The 16,226-nt window shown below is 47.4% G+C and overlaps 1 protein-coding gene across 2 annotated transcripts; it reads right to left on the bottom strand.

Annotated features, from left to right (window-relative positions):
* Positions 1-2,317: 2,317 nt before the first annotated feature.
* TRIM45 (tripartite motif containing 45) lies at positions 2,318-11,048 on the bottom strand. Of its 2 annotated transcripts, none has more exons than XM_086884059.1 (6): positions 10,907-11,048; positions 7,463-8,196; positions 6,354-6,483; positions 4,457-4,571; positions 4,110-4,236; positions 2,318-2,651 (listed from the first exon to the last, which is right to left on the bottom strand). In XM_086884059.1, exons 1-6 carry the CDS (start codon positions 10,972-10,974, stop codon positions 2,500-2,502), a joined length of 1,326 nt encoding a protein of 441 aa, XP_086740185.1. In that variant the 5' UTR covers positions 10,975-11,048; the 3' UTR covers positions 2,318-2,499. The 2 variants fall into 2 exon arrangements, with proteins under 2 accessions (XP_086740185.1, XP_023801938.2); XM_023946170.2 differs by lacking the exon at positions 10,907-11,048 and adding an exon at positions 10,306-10,672.
* Positions 11,049-16,226: the final 5,178 nt, after the last annotated feature.

Here is a 16,226-nt window from a genome sequence, read left to right as displayed (position 1 = left end):
CTACTGAGGGAGTAAATCCTCTTTTCTTGTCTCCCAAAGTCCCTGCCCATGTTCATTTTTTCCCCAAATTTTGGAGACAGGCAATTTTATCAAGAGCTTTTGTCCTGGGGAAAAAAATATCAGTATCTACCAGTGCAGTTCTGTCAGCACTGCAATCGTGTCTGTCTTGAAAACACCTTTATTATCTCAAGGACCGGGTGGACAGAAATAACATCATATAGCCCAACAGACTAACTACACTTCCTAATGCACTCCCTGACCCAGGTGTTTACCAGCAAAGCACTGGAAGCCCATCTTGGGAATGGTTGTTGGTGTCCAGTGTCAAAATCCAGCAGATCAGAAGGATGTATTAATTTGCAAAATATTCTGAATTATGAAGACTGAGGGCAAAGACTGCTGGCAAATAATGGGAGGATACACCAACCTAGCACCCAGCCCTCCCCCCTCAAAGTGACTAAGGTCATTAAGAGTCTTTTATCAAGATGGTTCTTCAAGATATTCTCATGCACAACAAACACCAAGCACACAGTGGTAGCTGGCCAATACTTCCTAATCCCTAGGACCAACTGGACCTTCTAGTCTAACAAAAAGAAAAAATCAATACCAGGGCCTGACCCAAGCTGTCCAAAAACTGCTCTGCCCATGTCAAATGGAGAACTGCAGTTCCCTGAAGGGTTAAATTTCACTGGTGTAATTCTGACCAACAGCTTCTTGGAAAATGTCAGAGACAGGGTGTGTAAGGGATACCTAACATAAAAACACATTCCTCTGTCTGAGAGGACTAAGATGTTTTTAGTCAAACTATGTGCCTAGAAGGTAGTGCTGTCCTTATGTGTTCTCTCTGCAAGACAGCATGGAAACTCTGAGAAAAAACAATGCACCTAGTGGGGTGGGTGGGGGGGAAAGAATTAGGAAGACACAAAAATTTAGGCATTTTAGTTTACATCACATTCTGCACTGAGTGTTCACTCTATACGTAGCAAGGATGAGAATGAGTTACTGTTTGTTCCATTAAAGGTTAACTTAAACTAAACTTTCACTTTGAAATTTCAGACTCAGCAACTTGGAGATTTAAACTGCCTAGCCTTCCCTCATGACAGGGATAATTAATGGATGCTTAATGGAAAGCTATAAACAGCATTTGCATAAGGATATCTGGGAAGAAGTTCCAAAACTGGCTTTGTAAGAGGAACAAACAACAAATGAGAGACTTCTAAGGCTGAGCAAACAGTGCAGGTTTCCACTATTTACAAGCCAGCTGTCATAATGCAGAAAGCAAGACCCAGTCCTTGTTGTTGACAGTGCAAGTGACATTCCTCTTCTTGAGTAACCAACAGTGGGACCTTTGTGCCCAGCTCCACAGGCAGAATTTGGAGCTCCCAGCCACACACACCTACTGACAAGTTTACCCTCAGGGCAGTGGTGTTTCCAGCCTCAAGGACAAAAATGTTTTGTAAAGGAAGGTATTCAGGGTGTCTGCTTCACCCAGGCAAGCAGCTGGCAGCAGCCAGCAGGGTGGCAATTGCTCTTTGAAGGAAGTGCCTCTTCTTCCTCATCACAGATGCCATTTCCCCAGCCATGGGTTGGAAAGTGCCTTGCCAAGGTTGCACAAGCCAAATCCAGTTTTGCTGTGTTCCATCTCCTGTGCTCTAGTTCTGGACAGACAATTGCAAACTTGTGTCTGTGACTCCTAGTGATGCTCAAACTGCCCCAGATCTTCCTTTGGCAAGCAGGGCACTCTCCTGGCTGCCCCATCACGCCCAGCAGCACTGTATCCCACATCATTTCCATGGAGAACATACAGACCAGTAAATGATACTCCAACTCCTGTTCCTATCAGTGCCACGAAGTTTTCTGGGCCTTCCTGCAGATAAATTACTAATTCACCTTGCCCCTACTTTGCAGGCAGGGTATAATGAGACTACAGTTTACCTGGAGGAAGTGTAGGAGGTGCAAGCAAAGAGCATCTCCCAGAAGCCTGACTCTGCTATGTGCACACATCCAAGGCTGGAATCCAGATGTATATCCAACAGGAAGGCAGAAGCCTTATTCAGGTTGCCAAGCCTTTCCAAGGCATGACCACAAGCCCTTTGGAATGTGTCCCAATGAGCAGCTTCAGTCTCATCAAGAAGGACAGCAGAGGCTGTTGACCCTGCAGAACAGGACACATCTTGACCCTCCTGTGAGGTAACTGCTCAGACTGAATTTCCCCTTAGAGCATGTCCCCATGGACTAAAAGTCCTCAGAAGTGTAGGCAACAGTACAATTCCCAGAACTTGCTCTTGTTTGAGCACAAAATAACTTTGCATACACGCCCTTGGGTGGAACATAAGGCACTGTTTTATTTTCCCTCATCCCCCCCGTCTCAACTCACACCCATCACGCTGTTTGCTGGCAGCAAAGCTATGCAGAAATCAATCATATGGATCCTCATGGATCATTCTGCTCCTGGAGCAGGCAGCAGCAGTGCCCTGGACTCCCAGGAGCTCACCTGGCAGCTCAGAGTGCAACTGTCCTGAGCAAACTCCTCTGTGAGGTGTCACTGGGTGGCCTACACAAACACTCTGAGCTCTCCTTCACTTGTCCACAGCACGACCAGTGGTGGCAGCCAGGGTGACCTTTGTGTCCGTGGCCACAGCCTTGGTACCCACCTGCAAGAGAAGAGGCACCAGCAGCTCAACCCAAAGTGGACCAGAAGATCCCAATGTGTTATAGGCTTTGGGCCCAGGACTTCTCTAAAATGTGCTGATGAGAACACAGCGTATTCAAAGCCAAAATTGCCAGGGCCCGATAAAGAAAGTGCAACTCATCTCAACAGCTGGGGAAAGCTGATGATTTCCATCCCCTTGGCTGTTGAATAAAACAATACACGAGCATCGAGAACCCCATGCCAGGTGCTTGTGGCTATGGCCAAAGACACAGATCAAGAAAAAGGAAGAGGTCAGTTCTATCCTAAAAGCACACAAAACACAGAATGGCACATGCAGGTGAAGGACATGAAAGATGGCTGGGATCAAACAAGTAAGGGAGTTGAACTCTTGTCCTAAACATGGAGTGAGGCTTCTCCAGAGCTGGTCACTGTGTGACACAGCCCACGAGCTCCCTGTTATAAATGCATATCATATTATTGGCTTTTCACAAATATTACAATGAATAAGATTAGAAAATTTTGTTGTATTAATATAGTTTCCTTTAGTTGTTATTGATGGAACTTAGAAACAGTGGTATAATACACATATGTTAGGCTATAACATGATATTAAAGCACAAACTACTTTTTTGTTTATATAACCCAGAGACTAAAAAAGAAAATAGTCAGAGACCCTCCTGCATCCTAAGATTATCTTGTCCAGATGAAGACAAGCAGTCCTCCAAGCCCTCCAAAGGAAAAATTTATGGCACCCGTTATCGAAGGACATAAAACCCAGTGGCGCCTACAAGATTGATCAATTGGGAAGGGAGAGTAAGGAAAAACTAAACAGAGGAACACCAAAAATCCTAAGAAGAATGTCTGAATATGTATGAGAATTTATGGATATGTAGTAGGATTCTGTTTTTAAGGGACAACCCTTTGTTAGTAAGGTGTGCTCTCTTGGCTGAATGCAGAGACACCTGGCCATATCTGTATACTTTACTTTATCTCCTGACTGTCTTTTTATTAAACTTTTAAAAAATATAAATATAAATATAAATATAAATATAAATATAAATATAAATATAAATATAAATATAAATATAAATATAAATATAAGCGAACCTTGTTTTTCACACTCCCAACACACCAGCACTGGAACAGGACCACTGTAGGTGGAATGCTGCTCAGCCTTACCCAGAAGGGCTGAAAAGCTGAGGTGCCCTGCCCCACCTCTGCACAGCTGGCTCAGGTCTCTGTCTATGGGATGTGCCACAAAGACCCTTTGTGTGTCCTACTGCATTTCTCCCTGCTACAGTCACCCCACCAGAACATGTGTACACAGTTCACCACATTCCTGGTGCATGTCCAAGGTGAGAGATGGGTGAGAGTATCTCCTCACACCTCTAGCCACTAGGGAGGAGCTAGTGCAACAAATCCTCCGGATCCCAGCAGCGTGGGGAGAGCTGAGCACCCACCTGGCATGGTCCCACCACAGGCACAGCGAGCGGCTTTCTGGCCCCCGCTGGAGCAGAATGTGCAGCAGTGAAACACCCCCTGGTGCTCACGGAACTTGTGCTTCACCATCAGAGTGAAGGGGGAGCCCTGCAGAGGACAAGCAAACAGAGAGGCTGCTGCAGTGGGTGCTGTCAGATGTGTCTGCATTCTCAGACACCATCTGCATGACCCTGTGAGTCACAGATCACTAAGCCCAGCTTTAAACTTCTACGTGGTAGAAGTAATCCTTAGACAGATTTAAAACAAATACCTAAGAAAAGAAGAGTAGGTAAAGAAGAAGCAGTGCAGGAGAAACAAGAAATGCTACCTGCACATGTTGCCCTTTCACACAGATGCAGACAGCATACAAGCCTGGCTCCTCAGGGCTGTAGGAAATATAGTAGGTCCCATCACCGTTATCACACACTGTTGGCTTGACTGTGCTGTGAACAGTGGAAAGAAATCCAAGAGGTCAGTGACTGGCAGAAAATCGTTTCAAATGTAAACCAGAGTTTGGCCTAGACTGGAGTACAGTGGCTTTCACACCTCCCTGCTACTGGAAGCTGCAATTACCATACAAAGGAAGTCACACAAAGACAGTTGCACTGTAAGGTTTTGTAGCAACCCACAAAACGAAAAGACAGAAGGTGACACACAGCACAAGTCAGATTATCCCATCAGATAAGAGCTCAAAGAAATGGGTTAAATTCACAGCTTCAACAAGCAGTTACCTCCAGAAAAACCCATTAAGAAGACAGGATATAATAAGGTAGGTTTGAATCACTTTAACCACTGTCCCAACAGCACTGACCCCAACTCCTCCCTTCAATGCTGAGGAGTCCTAGGTCCAGGCTGGTAAACTCTGCCTTTTCATGCTGAAGCTCACTGTGTTTCACAGGGAACCCTGGTGAACAGAGCGCTAGACAGAAAGCCTCAGCTGGTAACTGGAGGATACACAGCCTGCTCCACAGGAAGATGAAAAGCTTTTCACAGACAATTATCAGGCAGCTCTGCATAGAACAAGGTGTTCTTGCTAATCCCCACTAATTAGTCTCCTGGGCCCCACGACATGACAGTTCATAATCTGTATTCCCCACCCCCAACACTTCACATCAACACAGCTGCCTACATAATTTCCTGCCATGAACTGTGTGGTGATACTTCGTGCTCTTCTGCAGCTGTTGTGCCTCAAAGCAAAGCCAGGCAGCTTTCAGCAACCCATGTAGCAACTGCATACAAAGAGCAAGAAATGGAGTTAATGTGGCCACAGCGACCTCCACCCCACCAGGAAAAATCCAGAAACCCCTCAGGCATGCACCTTCCTACATCACAGGTGTACTTATGGAAGGAAGGTACACTGGAACAATATTCTTGGACAATTATGGTCTATTGATAAGCATCTGTGCAGCCAGCATTGCTTCTCTGCGCTTTGTCAACATAGCAAAGGGTTTTAGCATCCTGTCCCTTTTTTTCATCAGGTCATCCCATCATGAGTGTTCCTGGCACAAATTAATGCTGGCATCTGGTTCCAGCTACTATAAAACAGTAGATATTTCTCTCAACAACTAACCCACAACTGGGTTTGCTTTTGTGCCTGTCTGTTCTTTAGTGACAAGTGTGGTCTGCAGCTTTTTCTGGTTGGTCATTTTCCTTGTGGAAATACTGAGAAGCTCAAGTGCAGCCTTTCCTGGTTTTGCTAGAAAGCCTTCAAATGTGTTAAAGTACTCAATGCTTGCAGCTACAGGAAAAAGGACAAAAGCACAACACAGATTCTTTCTCCAGAACATGAAGAGAAATTCTTCCATCAGCTGTGAGAGGCTTGTGGGATTGGTGAACTCTCTGTCTGACTTGTGACTGTCATACGGGGGTTGCAATGACTTACACGTATTAGGTGTTAACAAAAGCAGGAGCCCCAGGTGTCTGCCGGGAGGAGTGAGAAGGAACAACAGCTCCCTCTGACCGTGCCTAGCAACACACACGAGGAGTTGACTCCTTTAAGAAGCCCAAATCCCTCAAAGACTAATCACAAATCTCAGCAATCACTGTCCAGCCAAACCAAACCAGTCAGAAGCACTGTGGGAAAACGAGTCGTGCCTTCTCCTCTACAGGCTCTGCCCCACATGCTGAAGCACATCCTCCCACCCTCCTAAGCAAGCAGGGAGCCAGGACCAGGGAGGCAGAAAGGCTAAGCCAGTGACCAGGGATTTCTTGGGTGAAATACCCACCAGTCCCTCTTGTCCTTGTGGGTGATGGTGACCCGCACAGCCTCTCCTCCCCGTCCCATACGCTCCCCTGTAGTGTCCCTGCACAGCAGGGTAAAGCCACTCAGCTGGTTCTGACGGGCGCTGTGGAAATCTGAGGGGGAAAAAAACCAAAACCACCAAACCAAAAATTAACAGAACTACAAAGGATTCAAGTCAAGGCATGACTGCCACCTCCCATCTATTTTGCAGAGTTGCAGCCCCATCAGAGCACAGCCAGGACTTTGCTTCTGGGTCTACAGCTCCTTCCACTCACAGGGAAAAATCAACATACGATGGGTATCAGGAGAGAGCGGAAGCCATAGGTTCTGAGAAATGTCTGGCAGGTTTAGCCCAGAGATCTGTATGGACCACAGGGGTCTTTTTGCCTGTCACTCTATGGCCTGGAAGCTGGCACCTTCCCAGAAGGCCTCAAGATGCACCATGCAACCCAGAGGAAGAAGGAACAGCACCCCACAGTGCCCCAGAGAACTCAAGACCTACAGTTTGGCATGGAAGGGATTGAACAAGTCCTGTGTCTGTCTCATTTGCCCTGCACAGACCATTACTGACCAGAGCTGGCTGTGCTCTGTGGGATGGTCTGAACATCATCTGTTTTCTGGCCTAGCTCCAAGTCCTTAATGAGCAAATATTCATAAAACCATCAAGGTTCTCCCATAGCAATCTCAGCAGAAGCTGTAACAGGAAAAACTTACTCAGACACAATGGGGATCTGCCTGGGCTCACACTGCAGAACAGCTTGGACCACCTGCTAATCATCATGTCCTACTACTGCAGGTGCCATTCCCATCCCCTGAGTGAGCCCTTCTCATGCCTCAGCCCCATGCTGAGGTTGGTGATGCTGTGGAGGGCAGTGCCGTATGCTCTGCACATCTGATGAGAAAAGCTGCCTGGCTCCCTGCTCAATACAGCTCCCACAGGCATGCAATGCAAGCTCTGCTGGGGCTCTACCTCTGCCCCTGGTCATCGCCTGGATAGAAGAGAGCCAACAGTGCCATGTGGGTACAGAAAGCAGAGGGGTGACTTCAGGGAGCAGAGCACTCCCATTCAGCTGCTGTACAGCACCCCATTACCTTCCCCATGCAGGGTACATCTGGCTGGATCAACCACTTTGTTGAGAATGGCCCCAAAAACTTCATAGCCACAACACTGCCCTGCCCTCTCATGAGGGGAGAACTGGATCCTGTCATCCACACTGGGATGGGTGCTGTAAGCAATGCTGTTGAGCTTTGTCAGACGGCTGGACACCACCCCTTTGCTGACGAGGATCTCCACATCTGAGCCACTCATCAGCAAGTGCTCTGTGAACTCCACGCCTGTCCTCATGTCCAGCAGCAGCTGCTGCAGCTGGGCCTTCTGCAAGTGCAGCAGGTTTTCCTTCTGCACCTTCAAATCCTCCAGTTGCTTCAGCAGCCGGTCCCGGTGCTCTTCAATTGCTTTCACGTAGCCCTTGGCAAACAGGCAGATCTCTGCGGCCACAGCCTCTGCGCGGCTGCGGACGGCGCTGCCCATCTCATCGACCTGGCTCAGCACATCCTCCAGGGTGTCCATGTGCTGCTGGCTGCCCTTCAGCAGCTCCCGCAGGGCGTCCCCGTGCCTGTGGATGACATTGCTGCTGAAGTCACAGGGGTGCTGACGGTGTCTGCCCAGAACACAATCCCGGCACACGGGATGGTCACACTGCTCGCAGAACAGCTGGAGCTCCTCTGTGGGATGGGAGGGGCACAGGAGAGGCTTCCCAGCCTGGCTGCAATCCTTGGTGTTCTCCAGCTCTGTCACAGCATGGGAGGCTGTTTTCTTCTGTCTCCTAGGCAGGAGCAAACACCAATCACTTTATGGATGTTGGATACAAAAACTGCGACCCTTTGCAAATGCCCATTTGCAACAGGCTGCAAGTCATAGTGCACACTGCTCCTTCCTGTCTCCACTGAAATTCCCTGAAAGGAATTGTGCTCTCCTGAGAACTAGCTCAAAGAAAGAGCTCATAAGGGGCTGTTCTCAGGCTCCTGGAGCCTCCCTGACTGCATGGTCAGCACTGATTTCAGACACTAATGCAAGTGAGCTCTAATATTCCTTAGGGGAAATTCCAGGCCATTGCCAGAAGACAGCCAAACAGTAAAACATTTAATATTCCAAATGTCAAACTTGGCTTCCTTCTGGTTGCCAGGTTATGTCCTTCTCAGAAGAGACCAAGGTTGGGACATGAAGAACCTGTAATAACCCAGATATCTACCATGTCACAGGGCAGCACTAGAATATTTCCACACTGCTATTTTGGACACTGGGAGTTATTGAGAAGGATGTAAAACCCCCTCTCCTTACTTGTCTCCTGTACTAATGACTTGTGGCAGTTGCAATGGGAGCTCCAAGCCACAAGCAAAGATGTACTCCAAGGACCAAGCTCTGCAAAGTTGTCCTGGTAACACAAAGCAACCTCACCACAGGCTCTTATGCTACTCCTTTTGCTTCCCACAACCTCCCTTGGATCCACCACATTTTCAAAGCCTTCCAGTGTTGTGTGACTTCAGCTTAAGATCTCTCTCACTTGCTCCAAGAAGCACAACCATGGCACTCAGGACCATAGAAATCTTCCCTACAGAACAGGAAATCTTTTCCAAATGGTTTTGCTTAGCCCTTGTTCTGCTCTGACATCAACTAAATCAAGTGAGAGTCTGTAGATGCCAGTGAGGTGAAAAAACGATAGCAGTAAATACTATAGGAAGTGGGTCACAGGGACAAATTTTCTGCTTTCCTCCTTCTGCAGTGATCCCTGGCAGAGCAGCAAGCTGCTATTCAAGGTCTCTTATCACTCTTCAGCAGCTCCACAGGGTATGAGGCATTAGCTAATCAGAATGGTATGCTGAAAATTACACCCTGGAATGGAAAGGTAACTAAGAGCCTAAACCATTTTCACCCGCAGGCACTAGTATGTGCAGAGGGGCAGGGCAGGGAGGAATATATCTCAGTTCCTTCTGGGGAAAGAATTTGCTCATCAAGCAGAAAGGATCAGCAAACATGGAGGGAATAGGCTGAGTTGCTTAACCCAGGCTGAGGCCTCCCTGGCTTGTGCTGCTGGGTGTTTTTCTGACCCTGCCTCTCACCTCTGCTTCATTTGCCATTCAGCCTTTACATCACTTTTCTTCTATAGTGCTGACTGTCCTCAGCCTGGCTTACAGGCCACTGCACCCCTCTCCTCTTCAACTCCTAGCTGCTGCAGTTACCTCTTCTTTCTGCAATAACTCTACAATACTTAGCAAGCAAGCACATGGGTTGATCACCAGCAGGTAGCAACCACACTAGGCAGGACTTGCACATACCTCCTTCCACTTTGCTTAAGGGTGCCTTTACACATACACACAGTAAATGGTCCTGGAGGTGGAGAGAGGCAGAGCAGCAACTTAACTTCCCCATTTTCCTTTGGGAGATGTGTCTTTTCCAAAGTAGGACAGTACAGCATGTGAGGCTCTTTTCCTGCCCACACCCATTCCTATTGCCCAGTGATATTAAACTGAGATGCAAACCAGCACGTGGACATCACTACAGGCAAAGGGTGGCTTGATTTTGGACTTTGTGGCCAGTAACATGGCTGATAGTCCTATTCCCAGGAAGTTCAAGAAGCGTTTGGACATCACACACAGGCACATGGGATTCCTGGGGCTGTCCTGGGCCAGGACTCGGATTCCACGGTCCTTGTGGGACCCTTCCAACTCCAGATACTCTCTGATTCTATGCTAGCAGCTCGCTTGTCCCTACCTAAGTACAGAGCATCCCGCGAGCATCCTCTAGGCAAGGGTGGTGAGCAGTGGGTAAAAAACTGGGAAACACGCCAGTTCTTGTTCTGGCTCGTCCCGAGTGGGTCCCTGCCCGCCGCCCGCCAGCCGCGGTGTCCCCGTGTCCCGGCCCCGCCGCCCCTCACCTGTGCGCCCGGCAGCAGAAGCGGCACAGACGGACGCCGCAGGTCAGGCACCGCCCGGCCGCCGCCCCGTCGGCGCAGAGGTCGCACCCGGCCGCGGCCCCGGCGCGGCTCCCGGCCAGGCAGTCGGGGGGGAGCTGCCCCACGCCGCCGGCCGGCAGCGACAGCTCGGCGTCGCACACCGGGCACAGGACGGGGCGGGCGGCGCCCGGCGCTCCCGCAGGCGGCCCGAGCCGCCGCAGGCAGGGCTCGCACAGCGAGTGCAGGCACGGCAGCAGACGCGGCGAGGAGCAGGGCTGGGCGCACCCCGGGCAGCGCGGTCCCGACATGCCGGCAGCCCGCGCGGCCCCTCACGGACCCTCACGGTTCCCGTCGGGAACGCCCCGCACCGCCCCACACCGCGGGGTCGTTCCTCGCCCCGCCCCGGGAGCAGCGCGGGAGCCGCGCTGTGAGGGGCGGGGGCTGCCAGGGGAGCCTGCCGCTGCCTGTCCCCCGCTCCTCCTCCGACGAAGGCGGCCGGAGAGGATCTGGCAGCCCCTTTGTCCTCGTCCCCCTCAGCGGGGCTCGGAGGGACGGGCCCGCTGCTCCCCCCCTGCTCTGGCACCTGTGGGGTTGTCTCCGCCGCTGGTGTGGGAAACGGCCCTTTCCCACCCCACACCGCCGGTAGATCATGTTTCCACTTCTTCCAGTTCAAAACTTGAGGTTTACCGCCTGACTGGCTGCCGCAGCCTCTTTGTCGGTCTGCCGGCTGCCTTCAGGCCTTGGTAGTTTTTTTCGGATCACTGGAGAACTCGCCTCACGGCTGAGCGAGTGCGCTGAAATTTTAACTGGACACTACAAGGCGGCCGGGCTTCCTGCGACTGCCCACCGGGAAGGGCTGGTGGCTGTCTTCATTCACTGCACCCGGGAATTAGGAATACTGCAAAAAGTAGGCTTGGAAAGCCCAACGTCAGTCAAGTCCTCCCTGCACGATGCCCCTTGGACTTTGATGGCATCTACACGGTTGCCTTTATCAGTCTGATGTGTAAGCTCTTCAAACACTGAAACCAATTTTCCTTATTTTGAAAAAACTCTTTTCCATAAAGTGTCCTCTAGTGTACCATATTCAGGCTTAATAACTGAACTTTTTACCACCCTCTCCATTAGTTTGCCCAGGACATTCAGTATCTTACCAATGTAATCATTACCAATGTAATGTGAAGAGCATTTGAGACTTCCGGAGTTTCAGTTTCCTAAGTCAAAAATCAACAACCAGAAAGATCTCCAGTCAGGTTTTTGTTTTTAGAACCAGAGAGTCCATTTACAGAGCAGTAGATAAATACTTAACATCAGTACATAAGTAAATATTTCCTTTGTAACAGATGTCAATGCCACTCTGATGCCCAATGGCTTAACACTGGAATCATCCTCTTCTGATATTCTCAAACATTTCTGTGTCTTTTATGTTGTAATAAAAGATCGAAGTTTTAGGTCATGATGAAATTTTACAACCTCAAAGCAGATCAAAAAGAAGAAAGATGTTCCAACAGCCTTCTTCAGATTAACTATTATCAAGTGCAATGGTTGCAGAGGCTGGAGAGGATAAAAGCTGCAGTAATTGTGAACCAAGATGACTTGATAACAATATTCAATATTGTCACAAAGAAAGACTGGTTCTTTTAATCATGCCAGAGGAAAGAACAGTAAATAGCCCTGTAAACATGGGTGTGGGAAGAAAACAGGGGAAGTGCTATAATGTCACCTTTGTGCAGAAAAGGTGAGCAACCTAGAGAACAGCAGGATCTTCCAACACTGCAGAGATGGTGGACTAAGCCATGACTGGCAGTGGCAGAGGAAATCTAAGGATCCAGCCCAGCTGATCAGGTTAGAGCACAGGTCACTGCTGAGTAATGTATTTATGAGTTACCAGCACAAAACAGGAGCACTCTTGGGATGATTAGAGGAAGTTGTAATGAAATGGGCTGGAGAGAATCATCAAGGGAGCCCTGTGAGACTTGGGGAAAGAAAGGGAAAGCTTAAATGCAGGGAAAAAACCTCGAAAAACTAACCCAGTGACCCACAAAACAGGAGCTGCGTTAGTACAAACTCATGATTCACTTTAGTTACTTTCCCTATAATACTGCTTTCTTGGTTACTGTCGGTCAGTAGAGGAAGCCCCTGTGCCACTACACATTCTAAATTGTGGAAGGCAACTTAATGGACATGTGAACTGGAGCTTGGTGAATATCTTCAATTAAGCACATTGGTCTGCAACACACTGCAAGTACTTGACTGAGACCCTCTCCTGTCTTGGATTATTCAGAGTTTGCTTTGTAACTGATCAAAATTTATGTATGAAAAAAACAATGTATTAATTTATATACAGTGGAGGGCAATAAAGGAGCAGTCACATAAATGAAGCAATGAAAATGCCATTAAAATTAAGCCAGTATTTTCCTTTTGCCACAAGAGTTGATGGATGGCTAATTATTCTCGTTTGACCCAAGATTTACTTGAAATTAAGTCCTCTTTAGACTTGTTTTCCTTCCCCCATTGTTAATGATGTCTATCAGAGCCTCCCACAGTAGCTGCTCTGGGTGAGCTGTTCTTTCCCCACCTTACTCTCACTGCCAGCTCCTTCCTCTTTTTCCTGTTTATCTGCTTCTCATTTCCTATCATCAAGCACTAGATCATTACACTGTGATATGCAAGATTTGTTTCCTTCTCCCTTCTCGTCAAGGACTTCTAACTAATATTTCTATTGTATCTCCTAATTAGCCTCTCCTGAGGCAAGCTTTATGCTGCTTTCCTGTTTATATTTTTCTGAAAGAATATTAGTAAAACTTTTTATAGCATGTTCAAAAAATCTTTAAAGCATGATTTCCTTCCTTGACTCTGTGAGTGGTGTGGGAATAGCCCATTTATTAAATCTTGAATTGGATGCCTCATGTTTTCCTGTCCCTATTTACTCTGATAAATCTGGGGAGTTGTTTCTGGATATCCTGCCAGAAGGAAACCAATAAACTGAAAAAGTGGTGAAATGAAAGTCAGTTAGTGAAGGACTGCAGAAAAGTCCAAGATGACTTGTTGATAAAAACCTGAAAACTCGTCAAAGTGCCAGAGCTTAGCTTAATGGCAGCCAGAGGAATGCGGAAAATTACTTATTTGAGGAATTTACAAAGAAAAGACAAGTACTGTTGGCTTCTTTCCTGTTGACCAACAAATCCAGTTTTGCTGTGAATTTGTCAGCCCTGGGAACCACTGTTTCAGAGACTTCTCTGAACATAGCAGAGCTACCAGGCTTGGTCTGGGAGTACTTGATGCATCCATTACTTGTTTCCACACAAACCGTTTCCAGCTACCCACCTGACATCTCCTCCCCTTTATATCAACCTCATCCAGAAAATCCAACAAAGGATTTACACACATCTCTCAATTTAGGCAGAGTCTCTCCCTCATTCAGCTAAAGATGCATTTGAAATTATGTGGCATTTGACTGGTTAGAGGAGCATTTCTGTAAGGCACAGAGGCTGGTATCATTCCCAGCCCTCACCTTTTGCATCCAGCCTGATGCCCACAGACTCACCATACTTTGAGCAAAGAATTTCTTCCTAACATCTAACCTAAGTCTCTCCTTTGCTAGTTTAAAACCATGGATATTTTAAAAGGAGCTGCCATTTGACCTTTACTTGTGCTGGGCCTCAAAACACATGCAAGTAAATTGCCCCGAGCCTAAGCCTCACATGAGAAAACTTCTGCAAGCTGATGGCACATGGGGGAATGTGACAGCTGCAGCAGAAGGACAACACTGATCTCCTGTTTGGGAACACCACTGGACAGAGAGAGAGGACTTCTGTCCTGGGATTTCTCACAGATTTTCTACAAAGCATTACCAGGGGAACTCACTCTTCAGAGAAACACTTTCACTACCAAGCATCTCCCTTCAAACACATGCACTCTCTTTTAAATTTGACAGTAGCTTTTTCTCTTGAGGCTTATGTTGAGCTTTGGAGACAAAATGAAACTGAATCTCAAGTCACCTTATTTACCCTAAGACCACATTATCTTCACTTTCATGCTGGACTTCAAAGTACATTTCTGTGAGCTGCTGCTGTCACACATCAAACTTGTGCTCCAGCAGGACTTCAAGCACTTCAGCGTGACCTGGGAGAGGTGAAGGAGGAAGGCAGCCAAACAGCACACCTGGCAGCCTAAACCTCTGCCACTCACAGACTAATGGAAGGTGCACATTGATCACACATGGACTTGGCTCCACCCTGAAACTGCAAACAGGAAGTGGACAGGGCATGGAGATGTAGTAATACTTGAAACATAGAAAGCAAGCAGCAAAAGAGATGTGCGGATCTCTCTTGTCCTCAGATTTGCAACAGGAAACAGGGAGTTTGAAGTGGTCAAGCATTATCCCTTTCAGCTGGCAGCAGCTCTCTGAAGAGCAAAGCAGCTGCAGCCAAACCACCCAGTGACACCGGCTTTGTGTAGACTTGCCCTTGTTCTGGCTTCGGACCAGACATTCCTGCTTTCCCCTCCTCCCTGCAGTTTTCCAGCCACCTGCTGCCAATTTCAAATTTCTGCTGCTATATATATTCTTTTTAATCTCTCCTGAATCCCGCCAATATTTTCTGAAGGGGAGATGAAACTGAATTTTTTCCAAGGAGGTTTTTCTAAGGAAGCAAGTTCTTTGTGATGTCAGGCTATTAATCTTTTTTAGCTTCCCTTCACATTTGAGAGAGGGAAGTGATCCGAAAAGCTTTAAGTTTCTAGATGCAAAAGATCATAGAATCATTGGATACTCAGCATTGGAAGAGACCCACAAGGATCATTGAATTCCAGCTCCTGGCCCTGCACAGGACAGCCCTGAGAACCACACCATGTACCTGAGAGTATTGTCCAATCACTGCTTGAACTCTGTCAGGCTTGGTGCTGTGCCCATTTAATACTGATGCTGTGAAGACAAATGGAGTTGTTTTTTCTTCTTTCCCTTCACTGCTGGGACCACCAGACAGAAGGATATTACAGCTGGGTATTTCACTGAGATACAGCTAGGGACAAAAACTCGGCCTTGCTGCAGGGCAGCAAGAGCAGGGAATTCACTTAGATGAGACTTGTGGGCACTATGAGGTGTGACCAAGCATACTTTTATGCACAGATATGCACACAAAGAAATACAAAAACTGACTGCCTGCAACAGGTGTGCAGGAAGACTATCTCCCTGCAGGAGCAGATGTCAGTCTCATGAAAGTCAGCATTTTGTTTCAGACAGGTACAGGCCAGTCTGCTTATCAGACAGCAAAGCCTGAGTTGGTGAGTCAAATTTTAGCAATAGCTGCAGTTTGTTTCTTGGTGTAGAACAGACAAAAAAAAACAACCCCCCCATAAAACTCCCCACACTAGCAGTTTCTCAGACACTGCCTTGAGCTTTACTAGCCTTCAGTATTCCAGCAAACTCTCTTCCATGACATCCCAGGGGCAGCTGACTTCTAGCCACAGAGCAGTGTGTGACCCCAGCCTGAAGTACAGGAAGTCACAGGCTGTGGAGGAGGTGATGGGAAATGGCAAATTATTTTCATTTTCTAGATCTCCATCATAAATGCTTTTGGCAGGGTTTACTACAATATAAGGAACAAATAACAAAGCATTTCCTCAGTCTTAAAATTAGGTGATTATTACTAGTAAAATAATGACTACTTTAAAAAGTAAAATAAAACAAATATAAGACCCATGGTCATTAGAATATTACATTAACACACAGCACACCAGCTTAATACGTGAATGTATCAGTTTTCTGTTATCTCAAAGAGCATATACCTTAGTACATAGCAAGCAAAGATTCTGACTTCAACTCCAAATAGTCACTTTATATTTACTACAAAAACATTAAATGAGATTTTTGAAAGGCGATCCTCCAGATGCAATCTCTAACATGT

This window comes from Cyanistes caeruleus, chromosome 3 (assembly GCF_971803275.1).
Source record: "Cyanistes caeruleus chromosome 3, bCyaCae1.hap1.1, whole genome shotgun sequence".
NCBI classification, from domain to species: Eukaryota; Metazoa; Chordata; class Aves; order Passeriformes; family Paridae; genus Cyanistes; species Cyanistes caeruleus.
This window is presented reverse-complemented; position numbering and strand designations above follow the sequence as displayed.